Source organism: Chiloscyllium plagiosum, unplaced genomic scaffold (assembly GCF_037043375.1).
Source record: "Chiloscyllium plagiosum isolate Xiang-an unplaced genomic scaffold, Cpla_swu_hap1 HiC_scaffold_37, whole genome shotgun sequence".
In the NCBI taxonomy this organism is placed as follows: domain Eukaryota; kingdom Metazoa; phylum Chordata; class Chondrichthyes; order Orectolobiformes; family Hemiscylliidae; genus Chiloscyllium; species Chiloscyllium plagiosum.
In genome coordinates, this window is record NW_028270175.1 from 9,437,336 (window position 1) to 9,456,980 (window position 19,645).

General features: G+C 42.0%; 1 protein-coding gene across 8 annotated transcripts in view; it reads left to right on the forward strand.

Moving 5' to 3' along the window:
• Positions 1-19,645, forward strand: part of samd11 (sterile alpha motif domain containing 11) — a 321,465-nt gene that overhangs the window by 81,755 nt on the left and 220,065 nt on the right. For all 8 annotated transcript variants that reach the window (XM_043676145.2, XM_043676142.2, XM_043676144.2 and 5 more), the window contains exon 3: positions 13,402-13,583. In XM_043676145.2, the coding sequence (XP_043532080.1) occupies positions 13,402-13,583 (182 nt within the window). The remainder of the gene's footprint in view (positions 1-13,401; positions 13,584-19,645) is intronic.

A 19,645-nucleotide genomic window follows, 5' to 3' on the forward strand; every position in this document is an offset into this window, starting at 1 on the left:
CCGTAAGCCCACAGAATTCAATTGTTCCTTGGCAGTCAGTAGGGTCATTTCTTCTGGTGCCTGATGACAAGCAAACAAACATTTTTAGATTAATGTACTAGCGGAAGCTTAATCCACTGATTTCAGTGTGGAATGTTCATTTATTAGGCAGCTGGATTTTGAACACCATGTTGTAACATTTGGCTGACACTGAAATGGCTGACAAGTGTATTCTTCAAAGTTATGTAGAAAAATCTACATTATTAAAAGGAGAAAAGGACTTGCATTTATATAGCATCTGTTGTGTCCACTAGATATCTCAAAGCATTTGCGACCATGGAAAGTGCTCTTGAATTTGTGAGGTCACTGTTGTAGGAAATGTGACAGCCAACTTGCAAACAGCAAGATCCCACAGATTGATAATGACCATTGTTGTTTGTGGTGCTCATGGACGGATCAGTATGATTGTTCAAAATGCTAGTGATAACTCTCCTGCTGCTTGGGAGAAATAATGCTACAGGACCTTTTACAGCCACCTGAAATGACTACATGAGAGTGCAAGACAAATTACTTACAGGTAATAGGTTATGAATAAAAAGTGAATATGGCTCCAAGTTACATGGTAGAAATTTCAGCAAAATGTCCTGAGAGTCTCTACAGTAAGATCAAGAGTCAAAGTACTTCTCACATCTGAATCTCAAAATAAGGCCACAGCCAAAAAAGCACTTCTGTATATGGGATTTCTCCATAAAAACATGCTGCAACAATTGTGAGAAAAATATCAATCTGATTTTCCATACTTTTATCTGGAAACAACTGGTACACAGGACACCAATTGGGGTGCATCAATTGGGGATATGTGACGAAAGCCATGTTTAAAAATGAAGCATTGTATTATGATTGTCTTGAATTAGTCAAGTGTTATCTCACAATTGATTGCTAGAAAAAGTGCTGTGCTTAGATAATATGCTATTTTATAAATTTTAAAGTACTACTTGGAACCTAATAGTTGAGAAAAAGTTGCTACTCCACAATGGGGTGCAATGCTTCCTAAATTAATCAGGTACAGTGCACAAGTTTCAAGAATATTTTATTATTGGTCTTTAACCTTGAATGTGAGGAGTATGATGATGCATATGTTGCTGGGCTAGGAAGCAGAGAGAGGCCTGGACTAATGACCAGGTTTAATGAATTCAAATCACATGACAGCTGGGGATTTTGCATTCAATTCGTAAAATCATAGAATCCCTACAGTGTGGAAGTAGGTCTTTCAGCCGACACCAGCCCTCTGAACAGTATCCCACCCAAACCCACCATTTTCCATGGATAATCCATATAACCTACACATCCCTGGACAATGTGGGAAATTTGGAATGGCTAATCTATCTAACCTGCATACCTTTGGACTGTGGGAGGAAACCACAGCACCCAGTGTAAACCCATGCAGACATAACAAGTATGTACAAACTCCATACAGACCTTCCCCTGAGGGTGGAATTGGACCCAGGTCCCTGGTGCTGTGTGATAGCAGTGCCACCCCAATCTGGAATGAAACATGGAATTAAAAAGTTAGCAGCAGTCATGATGACAATGAAACTAACAGATTGTCATTAAAAACCCATCTGGTCAACTTATGTTCTCTTAGGAAGGAAATATGCTATCCTTTCATGGTCTGGCTTAACATGTGATTCCAGAACCACAGCAAAGTGGTCTATTCTTAACAGCCCTGAGAAAGGGCCTTGCAAGCCATTCAGTGCAGCTCAGCAATACCTTCTCATGGGCTATTAGGCCTGGGTGATATCTGCTGACCTTGCTAATGGCACCATAGTCTCTGTTTGAATGACCAAAAAGTTGAATTTCTCCCTTGAGGGAGTCAATATTCCCAGATTTCTGATGATGATTTGTTGCTGTGTTCTCAATACAAAAGGATTGTGAGCACAATATTGCAAATTAGAGTACATCTGTTCCGGGAATTGGAGTAATAATTATGGTGGTGTGTTACTTTCACCTTCTGGATACAAATGATGGCTATTCAATTGGCATCTCCAAACCTTTCCTCCAATATTGTAATCTCTTTTGTTATGAGCCCCGGAAGCAGTATTATTTCTTAGCTCCAAGTGAAACTTGTGGCTGGGCTACAGTGATGGTTTAGCACTGTGGCTCAATTATAAATGGATCAATGGACTGCACCACCTTTTCCCAGGTAATGTTCATATGAAACATGTATCAAAGGTTTTATATTTGTAACTGGCCATGGAATTAAAACAACATCGGGTTGTATCGAGGATTATATTGCCACTTTACTAAATGAAAGGACTTAGAGAGAAGGAAAGCTATACAATGGGTAATGGGGTGCAGTCACTATTTTCATAAGTAAAAATGCAGATCAGTTTAATTCAATCCAAAAGTTAGAGGTGGCAAACTGAACAAGAGATGCAGTTTAAACTTTCCTTCTGACAACACTGTAGGTGTACTTATCTCCGTATAAACTTAAAAATAACACCAAGTTATAGTCCAACAGGTTTATTTGGAAGTACAAGCTTTCGGAATACTGCTCCATCAGGTGGTTGTGGAGAATAAAACCATAAGACACAGAATTTATAACAAATGAGTACCGTGCCATGCAACTGAAATGATATATTGAACAAGCCTGGATTGTTGTTAAGTCTTTCATCTTTTAGAAATGGCAAAGTCTCTCAGCGTATGGCTACCATTGACACCACTAACTGACGGCTCAAAATGGAGAGGACCTCCAAGAAGATCACGCATATCGACACAGACATCAAGTTTCTGCAGAAATGCAAGAAAGCAGGAAAGATCCCAAGAGGATTGTGGATCACAAACCCACTCAAGTCAACCTACAACACAGACTATGCTGAGAGACTTTGCATTTCTAAAAGATGAAAGACTTAACAACAATCCAGGTTTGTTCAATATATAATTTCAGTTGCATGACCTGGTAATCTGTGTCTTATGGTCTTATTCTCCACAACCAGCTGGTAAAGGAGCAGCGTTCCGAACGCTAGTTCTTCCAAATAAACCTGTTGGACTATAACCTGGTGTTGTGTGATTTTTAACTTAGTCCACCCCAGTCCGACACTGGCTCCTCCACATCATATATACCTAAAGTCATCAGCAGTTCAAGAAGGCAGCTCACCACCACCTTCTCAAAGGTAATGAGGAATGGCAATGAATGCTGTCCAAGCCAGTGACACCCATTTCCTATAAATGAATAAAAAATAAATGAGGACTGGACATAATTTGAATAATTGAATTACAACTGGCCATAACTGAAAGGTTGAAAATTGAAATCACTACTTATTTTGAAATTAAAGCATTATTCCATACAATTCTATTTGACAAAGTATGATAAAATAGTTTGGTTGCTTATTGGTGATCTCTTTTTCTGAGATGTCAATGATTATGTTTAAGACTATGCTGATCATATTTTTGACTTGAATTAATGACTGCCTTTCGAAACAGAACTTTGCTCTGACCAAAGCTCATTAATGAAATCTGAACTCTGGGTGCCCTCTTGTCTGAAATAGCATTTCCAATCTCTTCACGTTCAACCTGGTCCCCTTGGAGTGTGGTCTGCTGAATGGGAAGCATTTTGTTTGCATGCAGCAGACCCAATGCACCTCTTGGTTTGAGACTGCAGTAAACTCTCAGCTGCGATGTATCAGTCAGAAGTGATTGTCGTCAGCAGTCTCTCTGTTATGGAACAGGTCATGATTTCCCAGAAGCTGTGGGATTCAGCCGTATAGATTTTGAATACAAGACCAAATTGCCTTTAACCCATTCCAAATCCTTTGCATAGTAGACACTTGATGGTGGCATGTTGTGAGACTCAAGAACTGGGGACAGTAGGATCATACTGAGCCAAAGTTCTTTGCTTTTTTCCCCTATCAGCTTCGCGTTTATTGTAAGAGTAGTAAAGTTAGTCCTGGTCTTGGACTCTTAGTAGCAACCTTCATTTGAATGACCTGATTTTTTAAATAAAACTTATTGAGTAGAGCTTTGATCTTGTGGGCATTTATAAATCAGATTTGAGGGGTCAACTTTTGTCAACACTGGACTGCTAGCAAGTTTAGGTCCACTAGGTTCATGGGTATATCAGCACAACTGCTCATTCAGCCGATTTTAATTATTCAGTCCACTGTGGAAGATAATGGAGGCTCTACTGTATTCAAAATGGAAGGCGGTTCATATAACTATTTCAAACTTGGAACAGAAAACTTACTTTTATTAATGCATGGGATGCAGGCATCACTGGCTGTGCCAGTATTGATTGCCCATCCCTAGTTGCGCTGGAGAAGGTGCTGGTGAGCTGACTTCTTGAACGGCTGTAGTCTGAAATAACTCCACTGAGGCCAGTATCCCATCACCAAGTCACCCTTTATTTACAAAATAAAAACTGAAAGAACTGCAGATGCTATAATCAGAAACAAAAACACAGTTGCTGGAAAAGCTCAGCAGGTCTGGCAGCATCCGTGGAGAGAAATCAAGAGTGAACGTTTCGGGTCCAGTGACCCAAGGTTCTGGGGAAGAGTCGCTCAACCCGAAACATTAACTCTGATTTCTCTTCATGGATGCTGCCAGACCTGCTGAGCTTTTCCAGCAATTTCTGATTTTGTTTTACCCATTATTTACATGTGGAGAGTCCTTGAACACTGATCTAACTTCCTCAGAGCCAGCTCTCAGAGTGAGCAGAACCTCTGACATTCCTGTTTATATCTATCAGCCAGGGTTCCTTGATTGGGGCTGTTAATCTGGTTCAATGTCCACCTGACTGACCTCATTACAATCACTTCACAGTCCATGTGCTGCATGTGGATCCATAATGCCGTTTGGGAGGATGTTCCAGGGTTTTGACACAGCGACACTGTAAGAAATGCAATATATTTCATAGAATCATAGAAGCCCTAAAGTGTGGAAACAGGCCATTCAGCCCAACAATTCCAGATTGACCCTCTGAAGTGTATCCTATCCACACCCATCCCCCTACCCCATCCCTGTAACCCTGCATTTCCCATGGCTAACGCACCTAGCTTGCACATCTCCAAACACTATGTGTAATTTAGCATGGCCAATCCACCTAACCTGGATTATGGGACAAAACTGGAGCACCTGGCAGAATCCACGCAGACACGGGGAGAAAATGCAAACTCCACACAGATAGTCGCCTGAGGGTGAAATCAAACCCAGGTCCCTGGTGCTGTGAGACAGCAGTGCTAGCCACTGAGACACCATACTGCCCAAATCAGAATGGTGAGCGGCTTGGGGGGGAATCTTCCAGATGGTGGTGTTCCCATGTATCTACTGCCCTTGACCTTCTAAATGGAAGTGGCTGTGGGTTTGGAAGGTGCTATCTAAGGATCTTCGGTGAATTTCTACAGTGTATCTTGTAAATGGTACCCACTGCAGTTATAGACTTCTGAAACATATTTCAATGATTTGATGATTTGAGTTTTTAAAATAAAAAATTGTGTCTTTGAATGTCAGACAGTGAAAGTGCTGAGGTAGGATGTATATTCTTTTATTTACCCAAGGGATGTACATGTTGCTGGCTAGACCAGCATTTATTGGCCAGATATGGCAGGTTTCCTTCTCTAAAGGGCATCAGTGAATCAGGTGAGTTCTCATGATAATGCTTACCAGTGGGCTCGTTTATTTTAACTCAGATTTCACCATCTGCACCTTTGAGATTTTAGCCCTTACCCCCAGGACATTAGCTTAGGTTTCAGGACTAACACGCTACTAAGATTACCAGTGAGCCATCACCTCCCCTGCCTAATGGAGATTGTTGTGTTGTGCTTTTGTGAGCTGCGTTTTTATCGACTCAATGGAAATTTGCCAGGAGATGTGGTATATGTGACCCTTCAATAGTTGGCCGCTATTCTGTCAAGCAATCTAATACCAACTGATTATTTTTATCCATTGAGCAAGTGCTGTATGGCTGAAAAATTGAGTATTCCTATAACCGTTGGACCTTTTTGGTAAATGCAGCATTTTTGCATGTTCAGTCTTGCATGACGTGGCCACTTCCTGTGCTGAAAAAGTATAGTTCATTCCAGCCATCAAAGGCACTCAGAAATGAATAGTGCTTCAGGCTGACTAACAGGTAAGTAATGTACTCGATGTGTGGTTGTCTAATTTACCTGTCAACTAATGTCAAAGGACATGTTATAGTGAGAAGTGACTGTCAGGCTGAGGTTGAAAAGCAGAAGCCAATTTTATGGAAATATCTCCATAGGAATTACACTGCCCCCTTCTCCTCCACCACCGTTCCCCCCCTCCCCCCAACGTCCCCAAAGCCAGGCTGTGTATAACGCTTCATATGTAGAATTGCTGGGTAATGGTACAGTTATTTCAGATTCCTCCCTCCACTTAAACAAATTTGCCAAAATAAACGATTTACTTAAGAGCTGGTTAAGCTGTGCCTTTGCTCAGAGAGGTGCACTGAGAGTGTTCTCTGCCCTAACCTTTACCTTGTGATTTTCTGTCTTGCTTTGATATCCGCGTTTTGCTTGTTGGGTGGTCTTTTTTCTAAGTGACATCAAAGGTGCTTTTAGAGACGTCTGTTGTCCTGGACTGTCTGACCCTGGTATCTGATAAAGGTCATGCATAGACTAGAGGCCTTGAAGGGGGTGGATGGATGGATGAGGGAAACAGAGTAATGCAAGAAAGCAAGGTTATATTTATAACCTTCAGCTCAGCCCACTGGAGGTATCTAGGTCTCAGTTGTCTGAGCTTTACTGATTAGATAGCGTCCAGTTTTACAGGCAAGGCAACAGACTGCTATAACCTTGTTAGGAATTTATAATGAAATACTTTGTGCTGTAAAGGTGTGCTTCACTAACAGGCATTTTTATCTGAGTATAGCAATACCAATAGATAGCTTTTTTTTCCAGGATTCACTTCACACCTCGCTGTTTCTTCAATGGGAATGCTATATGATGAAAGGACAATTCTGATTTTTCCAATTCAGTCATGCAGCTCTGTGCACTCCCAGCCTGTGTTATTCCTTTGTTTGCTTCCCGTTCATAACAAAGGATGGAGTATCCTGGTTTGTGCAGTTTCGTAATGCGACTGGTGCGAGTCAATATTTATTTATTATAGTCTGGGCTGGAATGTCTTGAACAGCCCAGCCTTTGTGCTGTTGGCTCCTGCAGTCCGTATGGGTTGCCTGCTCAACGTCATTCATCAAAGGGATAATTTCATCGGGGTCTGTGTTCCTGTGAAGGAGTTGCACCAGTTGGGGGTGTGGGATCAAGAATGTTGGCACATCCATCCTTCAGCCTGCCCACCCAGGTTTCAAATGTGTTCATGATGTGGTATAGCTCAGTACAAATTGGTAGCATTGGACCCTCACAACTCTTAAAAAAATGATGTGGAGGTGTTAGTGTTGGACTGGGTTGGACAAACTCAGAAGTCCCACCACATTATGGTCTAACAGGTTTATTTGAAATCACAAACTTTTCAGAGTGCTGCTCCTTCATCAGGTGATTTCAAGTAAACTTGTTGGACTAAGACCTGGTGTCTTGACACTTCTGACTTCAAACTAAAGTTCTGAAAGACAGATACAGAAAGAATATTTCTTTTTGAGGGGCAGGGGAGAGCATCTCTGGAGACCATTATCATCTTGACAGCCTCCAAGAAACCCCAAGAGGGTTTTAACCTGTAGAGTGGTGGGAATGAATTCGCTCCCAGAGGGAGTGGTTAAAGTGCTGTGTGTCAGTGGGGTATGGTTAACTCAGATGGCTGGATGATGGGTTTGTGACACTAATAGCGTGTGTTCAATTCCTAAACCAGCTGAGGTTACCATGTGGGCTGTCTCTTCCATACCTCACCTCTTTACCTGAAGTATGGTAATCCTCAGGTTAAATTAGAGCTGAAAATGTGTTGCTGGAAAAGCGCAGCAGGTCAGGCAGCATCCAAGGAGCAGGAGAATTGACATTTCGGGCATAAGCCCTTCTTCAGGAATGAGGAAAGTGTGTCCAGCAGGTTAAGATAAAAGGTAGGGAGGAGGGACTTGGGGGAGGGGCGTTGGAAATGCGATAGTTGGAAGGAGGTCAAGGTGAGGGTGATAGGCCAGAGTGGGGGTGGGGGCGGAGAGGTCAGGAAGAAGATTGCAGGTTAGGAAGGCGGTGTTGAGTTCGAGAGATTTGACTGAGACAAGGTGGGGGGAGGGGAAATGAGGAAACTGGAAAAATCTGAGTTCATCCCTTGTGGTTGGAGGGTTCCTAGGCGGAAGATGAGGCTCTCTTCCTCCCACCGTCGTGTTGCTATGGTCTGGCGATGGAGGAGTCCAAGGACCTGCATGTCCTTGGTGGAGTAGGAGGGGGAGTTGAAGTGTTGAGCCACGGGGTGGTTGGGTTGGTTGGTCCGGGTGTCCCAGAACGTAGATTCTCCTGCCCAAAACGTAGATTCTCCTGCTCCTTGGATGCTGCCTGACCTGCTGAGCTTTTCCGGCAACACATTTCCAGCTCTGATCTCCAGCATCTGCAGTCCTCACTTTCTCCTCAGGTTAAATTAGCCTTTATTGATGCGTCAAGGTGAAACTGCACAAACATAGGAGGGAGAAACCAATGGCAGGTTTTCATAATCGAAGAAAGATGACACATAAACATTGACAGGATCTGGTGGGCTGAATGGCCTGTATCTTTTATGTTACGACTTTAAAACCACCTGCCTGGACGAGTGCAGCATCAACAACACTCAAGAAACTTGACACCATCCAGGACAAAGCAGCCCGCTTGATTGGCACCACGTCCACAAACATCCACTCCCTCCACTACCAACGCTCAGTAGCAACAGTGTGTACTATCCACAAGATGCACTGCAGCAATTCACCAAAAATCCTTGGACAACATTTCCAAACCCACGACCACTTCAATGTCGAAGGGCAAAGGCAACAGATATGTGGGAACACCACCACCTTCAAGTTCCCCTCTGAGCCACTCACCATCCTGACTTGGAAATATATCACTGTTCCTTCACTGTCCCTTCACTGTCGCTGGGTCAAAATCCTGGAATTCCCTCCTTGGGTCAACCCACAGCAGGTGGGTTCAAGAAGGCAGCTCACTATCCCCCTTTCAAGGGCAATTAGGGATGGGCAATAAATACTGGCCAGTCAGCGATGCCACATCCCACAAATGAATTTTTAAAAATTAGCAAGTAACCATGAAATCCATATCCTTCTTTCTGATGCCAGTTAAAATAGAAAGGAGTAGTGAATAGATGGGGAATGAATGTCACCTAGAAATTTATGGTTGCAGCATTAGCAAGCTCATAAAGCATGCATATTCAAGACCACTTTATTTGCTGTTGAACACTATTATTAAATGAATTAATGCCTTCACTGAAATTGCAAATAATTTTGACTGAATGTGTTACGCTTTGATGGTTTATATTGATAACAAAGGCATCCTGACGTGGAATCGCAGGGGCTAATTCTAATGTAGCCTTCCTGCCAGGAAACTGACTGCATTGGATTGACATCTTGTCTGATTTTGCATTGCAATGCCTCTGATAAAATCTAACATTAGTCGCGGTGCAATGTAGGCAGGACAGCTGACCGGGCTGGTTGGTTGTTCACTGGACCTGCTGGGTGAAGCGATACCCCTGTAGAATATAACAGCACAGAAGGAGGCCATTCTGCCTATTGTTATCCCATTCCATTCGCTTTATAATGTTTCCTTTTACAATACTTGTCTGCTTACCTGTTCAAAGCAGTTCTACTGGGCGGCACAGTGGCTAGCATTGCTGCCACACAGCACCAGGGACCTGGGTTCGATTCCAGCCTTGGGTGACTGTGCAAACTCCACACAGACATTCTCCCCGTGTCTGCATGAGTTTCCTCCGAGTGCTCTGGTTTGCTCCCACAATCCAAAGATGTGCAGGTCAGGTGAGTTGGCCGTGCTAAATTGTCCATAGTGTTCAGGGATGTTTAGGTTAGGTGCATGAGTCAGGGGTAGAAAATGTAAGGGAAGGGGTCTGGGTGGGATACCTTTTCAGAGGGTCAGTGTGGACCTTTGGGCCGAAGGGCCTGTTCCCCACACAAGTAGGGATTCGAATTCTGCCATTGTTTCTGGAATGTGCTGAATGTAATCTGGATTAAAAATAAAAGCCTCTCAGCTGATCCCTTTCTTTTGGTCATGACATGTTTGAACACGTGGTCATCAGGCTGCAGGTTGCAATGGGTGGGATCCCAGTGTTCATTTCTGTCTGGTCAGGGGTTGGCATACCCATTGGGAACTCTTCTGTTGCAGCTTACCTGACATTTCACCCACTGGTAAAAGTGAAAACCATCCTCACACAGTTTACGTATCATCACTGTTAGTTCTAACTAGCACATTTAATGGTTGGTGCATTGCTAACAGATTTTACTCATGTACAAACGTAGTTGTGAGATTGCTCCCACCCGCTGTTCCACAATCACAGTCGAGCCCATGGTGGTGTTATTACAAAGTATGAGCAAGATGCTTTCGCTAAAGTAGGGGAACACAGTGGGTGAGTTACTTTCTGGCCAATTAATCTGTGTAATTATCTGCTGAACAGCATTGGAGAGACTGGAGGGTGAGTTACCTATCTGTGTTCTCAGCAGGGAAATGGTTTGTGGTGCAAGTGTGAAAAATGCAAATTGGATTTTAAAAAAGAGACCTTTGAATTTGTTCAGTTGATGATGACACGTTTTCAGCAATGGGCCTATTCGCTTCAAGTTAGATTAGAATGAACTGAAGGGGTAGCTTCCTGTAATAATAACCATGTTTCCTATTACATCTTTTTGCCAGTTCCCCATTCCCATAAGTTGTAGTTATATTCTGGTACACACAAACAGGCTTTGCTTGGCTCCTTTGATCTGTTTCCTTATTGCTGCTGTTTTTGTTGGAATTGGAACTTTTTTTCTGCTCGAGCATAAGAGGCTTCTTTGTTGTCGAGCCAGAAGTCTGCAGAAGGTCAGTCCACCAGCAGTGCGAGAAAACCCTCTGCACCCTTGCTTCGCAACAGAGATCTAAAGCCAGGTCAGCACCACAAGTAACAGCTTTGTGGTTGGTGCAAATTCCTCAACAGTTTTTGGACTATGTTAGTGCAGGATACTTTGGGCCTATAATTGCAACATACCTCCTATGATTCAGAGTTTAGGACAAGCTGAAGTCCGTACCTCAGTACACATGAGCACTGGTTTGCCTCAGTGAGAGAAGGAAGTCCATAGTTTGACTGCAAAGCGATAAGGCACTAATCTGTTTCAAAAGCAGGCATGTGAAAAATAACCAATGTGAAAGTGCTTTCTTTTAAAATCGAGACTAGGCATTTAACAGGAAGAAAATGTTAGGAACCCTGTTGAAAAACGCTTTCTCATTTAGACACTGCTGAAGAAGATAATGTGGGTTTCGCTTCCGCACCTTTAATTCCGCTCAGTAACGTGACCAGCAAGACCACTGACCTATACAGGGAGGTATGCAACTTTCAGGTAAATGTGGGCTTTTCACTCAGCAGAACTCATGCATAATACAGTCATACAATCTAACTGCAGACCTGTCAATTTAAGCTGCTCCATGTCATCATTAACGGGGAGTCCTATTGATTTTTTTAAAAAAAGTGTTGTTCATGATGAAAGAGGACCCAGATCTAAGATCTTATCATCTTTTATTTCCAAATAATGGAGATATAAGATGGAGTAATTTGGCAGCTGGTAAAAGTGAACTGTTGGGTAGATAAGGATTGCCATTGATAAGGGATTCTCTGTTAGTAACTAGCTCTGTCTTGGATGCGTGTTTGTTGATAGCGCAAATATTAAGTGGTATAAGAGGCCCAAGTATAAAAGGTGCTAGTTTCTCGCAGTTTAGAGATAAAACAAAAGAACTGCAGTGCTGAAGGGCTGAAACAAAAACAGAAATTACATTACATTACAGTGTGGAAACAGGCCCTTCGGCCCAACAAGTCCACACCGACCCGCCGAAGCGCAACCCACCCATATCCCTACATTTACCCCTTACCTAACACTATGGGCAATTTAGCATGGCCAATTCACCTGACCTGCACATCTTTGGACTATGGGAGGAAACCGGAGCACCCGGAGAAAACCCACGCAGACACGGGGAGAATGTGCAAACTCCACACAGTCAGTCGCCTGAGACGGGAATTGCTGGTGACCTTTTTTCAGAACTGTTCTGGACTCAGGTTGCTGGACTCGAAACATTAAATTTGCTTTCTCTCCACAGATACTGCTGAGTTTTTCCAGCAATTTATGCTTTTATTTTAGAGATGCCTGAGTTACTTCTGTCAGGAGGTTGAGACTGCATGCCTGAACTGAAAGTTCAATTTGGAATTAAAGGGAAGTTGCAATCAGTGGTCAAGAAAGGGAGGCAAAAATCTGGGGGTGTCTGTAGAAGTAATTTTTTAATGAGGAAGGAACAGTGAAATAAGAAATCAGAGCCATTGAACCTTTTGCTGATAACACTCTTTAGATGTGTAACTCAATTGAAAACTTACTGAATGAACAAAGGCTTTGGGGTTTTGCTCCATGCTAATTCAAATCCAGAACATTTTTCTTAAAGATTAGTGCAAGGTCAAATAACGTTGTGCACAGTTCGAGCCAATTTTTTTGTGGTTACTTTGGGAATATTGATGTGTTATTCATTTTTGGGGCAATGATGACCATCCTCAAATGACGAATCTGCTGAGGTGGTGGTGCTGTACTGATATCCTCTCTCGTAGATCATTACAAGTTATTTTTGCCCTTAAATTAAGCTTTGTGGGTCGGTAATAGTCTCCAAGAGATTATAATGCAGTATTGGATTAACATTGTTATTGTCAAGTTATTCTGTATTTGGGCCCTTCTTACTTAACAACCAAACATATAAAGAAGTGAAATTGTAGCATTATAGATTCCAATGTATTGGATTACAATTAACAAATGACTTTTTTTAAAAAATGCCCATTTAGTAGGGGCAATAATATCAATGCCTTTCAACTGACCACATCAATTGCATGTTGGCATACAATTTATAGAATGTCATTCAGAATGTTCAAGTCGCTTAAGATAGGAGACACAAGATAGGAACACACAATGTAATAGTCTTTCAATTCTTATTTCAGTTAAATACCTTTTGGAGTCCAAACGTTAAGTTAAAATGCATTTTGTTTTGGTGGAGTTAGTTAAAGTATTGGTAACAATGAGTTATGTTTAGGGAGCTAAGGATAATCCACCATTTTGGGATCTAATCTAGGTTGACTTTTTTGTTCTATTATCTATCGAGACAGCTGAATACGGGTGGGGGAAATGACCTGTTTGCAGTGGTCAGTGCCTATTTAAGCCCTGACTGGAAAGACAGGTGGTTGATTTAGGTAATTCTTGTGCTTGGGCAACATTGCTAAGAATAACTCGGATCTTTGACTTTTTTTTGTGTGTGATAGAACCGGGGCCGCTTGGCTGAAAAGAGGACAATCCCTTTGCCACCAACAAGAGTACCTAAGAAAGAACTGACCTCGGCTTTTACAAATAGTGAAGATAGTGAAGAGAGCGAGAAAGCAAATGGTGACCGTCCTCCTGAGATAAAACAGGAAGAGGAATTTCAGGCTAGCACAATGAAAAGAAGGTAACAGTTTATTAAGCATTTCATCTATGTTGGAAGATAGATTTATGAGGCTATTGTACAAAGACTATGTATGGTGCCCTGTACAACGCATTGTCTGTATAATTAGAAACCCACTGTGTTCAGCTTTCCTATTGTATCAGGGCAATGACATTGACACAGTTCTATCTGTTACAATGTTACTTTTGCCGCATTTTGGCAACAATCTTAGAGATTGCAAACCATCTTATTATAGCAGCAGTACTGCACAATGTTTGAGATCCAGTTTATTTGACAATAGACAATAGGTGCAGGAGTAGGCCATTCTGCCCTTCGAGACAGCACCACCATTCATTATGATCATGGCTGATCATCCTCAATCAGTATCCTGTTCCTGCCTTATCTCCATAACCCTTGAATCCACTATCCTTAAGAGCTCTATCCAACTTTTTCTTGAAAGTGTCCAGAGACTTGGCCTCCACAGCCTTCTGCGGCAGAGCATTCCATACATCCACCACTCTCTGGGTGAAGAAGTTTCTCCTCAACTCTGTTCTAAGTGGCCTACCCCTTATTTTTAAACTGTGTCCTCTGGTTCTGGACTCACCCATCAGCAGAAACATGTTTCCTGCCTCCAGAGTGTCCAATCCTTTAATAATCTTATACTTCTCAATCAGATCCCCTCTCAGCCTTCTAAACTCAAGCGTATACAAGCCCAGTCGCTCCAATCTTTCAGCGTAAGATAGTCCCGCCATTCCGGAAATTGACCTCGTGAACCTACGTTGCACTCCCTCAATAGCCAGAATGTCTTTCCTCAAATTTGGAGACCAAAACTGCGCACAATATTCCAGGTGCGGTCTCACCAGGGCCCTGCACAGCTGCAGAAGGACCTCTTTGCTTCTATACTCAATTCCTCTTGTTATGAAGGCCAGCATGCTATTAGCTATTAGCTTAGGTCATGAAATATCCCAGAAAGAAAGGAGTTGAAAACTTTACTTGGTCCAGAGGCCAGTGAATTTTCCCTTTGGAGCGGGAGATCAGAGTTTCGAAGAACTGAAGGAGAGTACACATTCAGCTGCCACTGTTTTGGCACTTTTAAAGTGGGATAGACATCATTGTTCCTGCCTGTGCTCCAAAATCACACACTGCAACACTGTAACTTCTCCCAAAGTTGGCCAACTGTGCTCATGGTGTGGATCAGCGTGATGGCTCAGAGTTTCCTTAGCTTCCCTTTCTCCCCCACACTCCCCACCCGTACCTTTATATAACATTTTTCAGTGTACTTTAGTGCAAATATTTTCCCACTTCCCTTTTTTCAAAAAAAAAACAAAGCTATCGTTGATTCAGTTCATGCCACAGGTTTTGGCAGGACTTCCCACAGCCCTCTGTTTTATTTTAAAACAAAACTTCTAACCTCATTTTAATTGTGAAAGTACTCAGCAGACATTCAGGTGGTGTTGGAAGTAAATCTGTGAAGATCTGATGCAACTTCTTGCCGAACGGGACTTTTAGAGAAAGTCTCCCCTTTGTGATGGGGGCCCCCGTCTTCCCCCACACTTCCTGTGGGCGAAACGGGAAGCAGAAATATGTGTTCCCGAAGCGAGTGCCGTTGCTCTAGTGTGATTCGTTGCTGGCAGGTTTCCAGCAGTGGCCTGTGGTAACTTGTCCTTCTGTCAACTCCTCACGGTTATTTCCGCTTTCCCTCCCTGGAGAGAAGTTGCCTTATCTTTTTGTCATCGCTTGCTGCCTCTTCCAGATGGCATAGCCGAGATGACAAGCTGATGGTTTTTCTTTTCTGTGGGGGGATGGGGGTGTTCGTTCAGTTTCCTGTGGTGGCTCACCAGTTCATACATTTTTTTTTGTTGGTGCACTGTTTTGCACATTAACCTATTTAGACAGAGCCACAGTAATGTGAAAAGAAACATTGTGTGAAAAGAAAAGAAAAGAATATAATCATTTTCGTAGCAACAAGGAAAGGAACTGTGCATTTCCTATTCGGGGATTGAGGGGAGAAAGCATTTGGAAGTGATTCCTAGTGGGTAGTGTGGACTTGAATATTGTAAAGATGGATTTAAGCAAAGCCAAAGAATTCTTGCGGTAAGTCGTTCTGCAGGCAGCATTTTAGCACATTAACCCTTTTAGACAGTGTTGTACTAATGCTTAATGCAGCCTTATGTGAGCAAGCTAACAGGCATACTGCTTGAGGAGTTCAGCCCCCACTGTGTTCATAATCGTGGCAGGAATTTTATATCCTATTGCTCTGTGACAGGCTCTACTGAAGCAAGGATGCAGTGTGACAAAGTGCTACCCTAAATTGCCTCTTATTGCTCTGTTTCGCTTATGGTTTTGAAAGAGTTACTTCTGTTTCTCTCAATCATTGTGTTTCCTCATGTCGCACTTCATGTCACACAGAGTAACAAGCAACTTGCTGCTCAGAAACAAGCCAGTTGACCCCATACATCTGCTCTGACTCTTTGTTACCCTTCCCTATTAGTATGTACTTGTACAGACTGTCTCTTCCTCTAACTTTTGCCTTTAGCATGTCTTCACATTACCCAGCAATGACAGCTATGCTTTCGTTGTCATAGTCTCACTTACTGGAGTTCTGTTCCCAACCCCTCTGTTGGACCCCTCCAAAAGAATGATGGTTATTCTGAATTTTCTCACGGGTTGGTCTGTTAAAGTTTTACATGTGTGAAGTAGTTTGAAGGCATTTGTCTATCTTAAAAAGTTGAATATAAATGTAAGTTGTTACGTATGTAAACTTATGTGTCACTTAAAACTAGACTGAATATAAGTACCTTTATTTCAGTAATATAACAAAATAAATTTGATGGTTCACAGTGTGATGACTTTTGACCCAGAACTGTATAATAAGGAAAAGTTATATTTTCTTTAAATTTTTGTGGAATCTGTAATTGTTCTAAAATAATGTTTAGAAAGAATCTTTAAGAATTTGCATCAATTCTAAAAGGATTAGTTATAACTTGGTCAGAAAATAAGAAATACTGGCCCATATGACCTGGTGGCCTTTGACCTGGAAGCAGTACCAACAGGGAGAAAGGAGCCGCAAAGCTGGTAGACATGAAGTTGAGCCACAAGCAGAGGAGCTGGTGGGTGAAGGTGATCATCATGCAAGTACCGACGCATAGAGAAAGCAGTCATAGACAATAAGAGGAACATCATAAGTTCCTGTGAGGAGAAGCAGCAAATCACTCTCAGGAGGAAGAGGAGTTTTTCTGTGTGGCAGAGAAGGGAACAGGAGTTCTTGGAGGTACTGTGTGAGCTGACTAGAAAAGTATATGTTGAAAAGCTGAGTGAGTAGTTCAGAAATGCTGCAGAGCAGGGAGAAACCGATTTCTCAGTTTTCTGAGAGAGGCCAAACCATGAGCTATTTTGATTAACTGGCAGAAAACGCAGTCTGGAAAGCTACACCATCAGGACAGTTGTAACCTGAAAGAGTGAGGCTTTGTAGAAGTCCACCTGGCTCATAACAGTCGCACCCATGAAACACAAAGGTGGAATAGGCAACAACATAATGTGGAGATGTGTAGCTATGAAGTACCACATTTATACAGTGAATCTTGCAAATGTTTGGGTTGCATAAGATGCCCCTTTGTTGTAATGACTTTATTTAAAATGAAATTTACATTTTTATTTGAAATATTAGTTAATTCAAGCTTAGCTCGTATTGGTTCTGATTTCATGTCAAAGTAAAACCTACAAAATGTAGAATCTTGTCGATAATTTGTTTTCATTTGGTGGTCATTAAGTAAAATTAGTTTATTTTGGTTTACAGGTTTCCCAGGGGGTTGGTAAAAACAGAAATGCATTAAATGGCTAAATTAATAAGGTAACATAAATCATTCAGGCAAGTGCTCCATCTGCAAACCAGAGGCTGACAACTTACAGTGGCTCCTTCAATGTATCCACAGCAGCTCAGGAAGATCCTGCATTTGATGAGCAGCCTCTGTCAGTTTGTCTAAGACTGCTGGGGGTGACAAGAAAGGCCCTAAAGGAAGGGAGAGAACTCAAACCGTCTCGTGGTCACTTCATAATGGAAAGGGAAATAGCAAATGCTGGAGATACCCGGGATTTCAAGTGGCACCTGGGGATAGAGAAACAGAATTAACTCAAGGTTACATTGGCTTTCATCAGAGCTCCATTGTTGGAAAGGGTGCGCACTGGATTAGGCTCAGCTGTGAAGCCTCTGTAGTTGAATAGCTGGCTTATGATCATTATAATGATTTGGAGATGCCGGTGTTGGACTGGGGTGTACAAAGTTAAAAATCACACAACACCAGGTTATAGTCCAATAGGTTTAATTGGAAGCACACTAGCTTTCGGAGCGACGTTCCTTCATCAGGTGATTGGACAATCTGTACACTAATGCCACTTTGTGGAAAAGCAGCACTCATATTCTTCTACTTGATGAACTGTCTGAACATTCCCAAAGGTTGGTTTAAGGGTCATCATCATTTATTTCATAATTCCATAAGAAAAACTATTGGATAAGAGTTAATAGCTGGGAAAGTATCTGGGTGTACTTGAGATCTTGGGGATAGAGGATGGTGGAGGTATAGTGGGCAATGTTGGAGCTAGTGCTCCTGATGGGTTTATCTACTCTGCTCCTCAAACACTGATCAGCACGATAGACCAAGTGGATACAGGAATGACGTCAATATTTTGAGCAGAGTTGGACCATACGTTTTGTAGTGTTGCTTTGTAAAGGCTTATTGGATCGTTTGGTGTGAAAGTAAGATAGATCAGGATGTGGATAGCAAGATCAAATCTCCTTTCCTGCCAAGACCTGGTTCCAAATCCAGCATCAGCAGATGAATTGAAAGCTTCCTGTCTATTGACTGTTTAAAGATACAACAGCAAGTTGAGTTTGGGCCATTTTTGGTTCAGCTCCTAGCAGGCAAGATTTTATAGCCAGAAAATTACCACTGCTTGGTAAAACTGGCAGTAAGATGGTAGTTACACTTAACAATGCCACAGAAAGGCTCAAGTGGAAAACAGAGAAATGCCACATAAGTTCAGAAGCGGGTATCCTTCAGTGGCTGTGGTTCAGGCACATTGTTAGCCAGAGATGCTTGAGATGGAATGTGTTCAATATTCATCGTTCACCTCAAATACAAAGTGTGCTTAAAATTATTAGATCACAAATTTCTAATTGTTTTGCAATGTATTCATGCATGCATGTAGGTACATCTGTTTGAAGGAAATAAATTACATTTGGAGGTGCTTCCTTTGCACAGCAGGGGCTCAAAATCCATGGGGAGAGACAAAAAAATCCTTCAAATATGTCCTTTTACCAAGTGTGTGTTGGATTTGAGCCAGGATTTCAGGAAGCTGCAATTGATCTAATGAGGATTAAGAGCCAATGCTAAAAGGAACTGGCTAGCTATATCCCAGCAATAATGCAGTATTAAAATGACAAATGGCCAGACAATAGACCTTCCTTAACAAAGAACGGATGGGAATATGTAATAAAAGTGGCTGCTTGGGAAAGGGCTTTTAAGAATTGTTGGCTTGTGTCCTATTTATTTTGTAATCTTTGGAATAGGTTCCAAAAAAAAGCTTAAAAACAACATTGCAATTTCACCTCATGAGAAAGATAGTGACTCCTTGTTTGCAGTTTGGATTTTAATATTACAAAGTAATTATTGATATTATCTATGGTAGCATCATGGTTCTGTTCCTGGGCTAGAATATAGGGGTCACAACAAATGATTCAGAGTCATAAGTACAAATCCCATCTCAATGGTTTGAAATTTACTTAAATAAGTAGATCTCGAATAACAAGCTGGTGTTGGCATGCTGACCATGTAAGTATGATGTGGAGGCACTGCTGTTGGACTGGAGTGGGTGAAGTCAGAAGTCACATGACACCAGGTTATAGTCCAAAAGGTTTATTTGAAATCACAAGCTTTTGGAGCGCTGCTTCATCGTCAAGTCTCACCTTGTGATTTCAGATAAACTTTTTGGACTATAACCTGGTGTCGTGTGACTTCTGACTTTGATCATGTAGGTGTCAGATTGTTGCAGGGTAAAGGTTATCAGAACATATGGCTTCTCTCTCATGA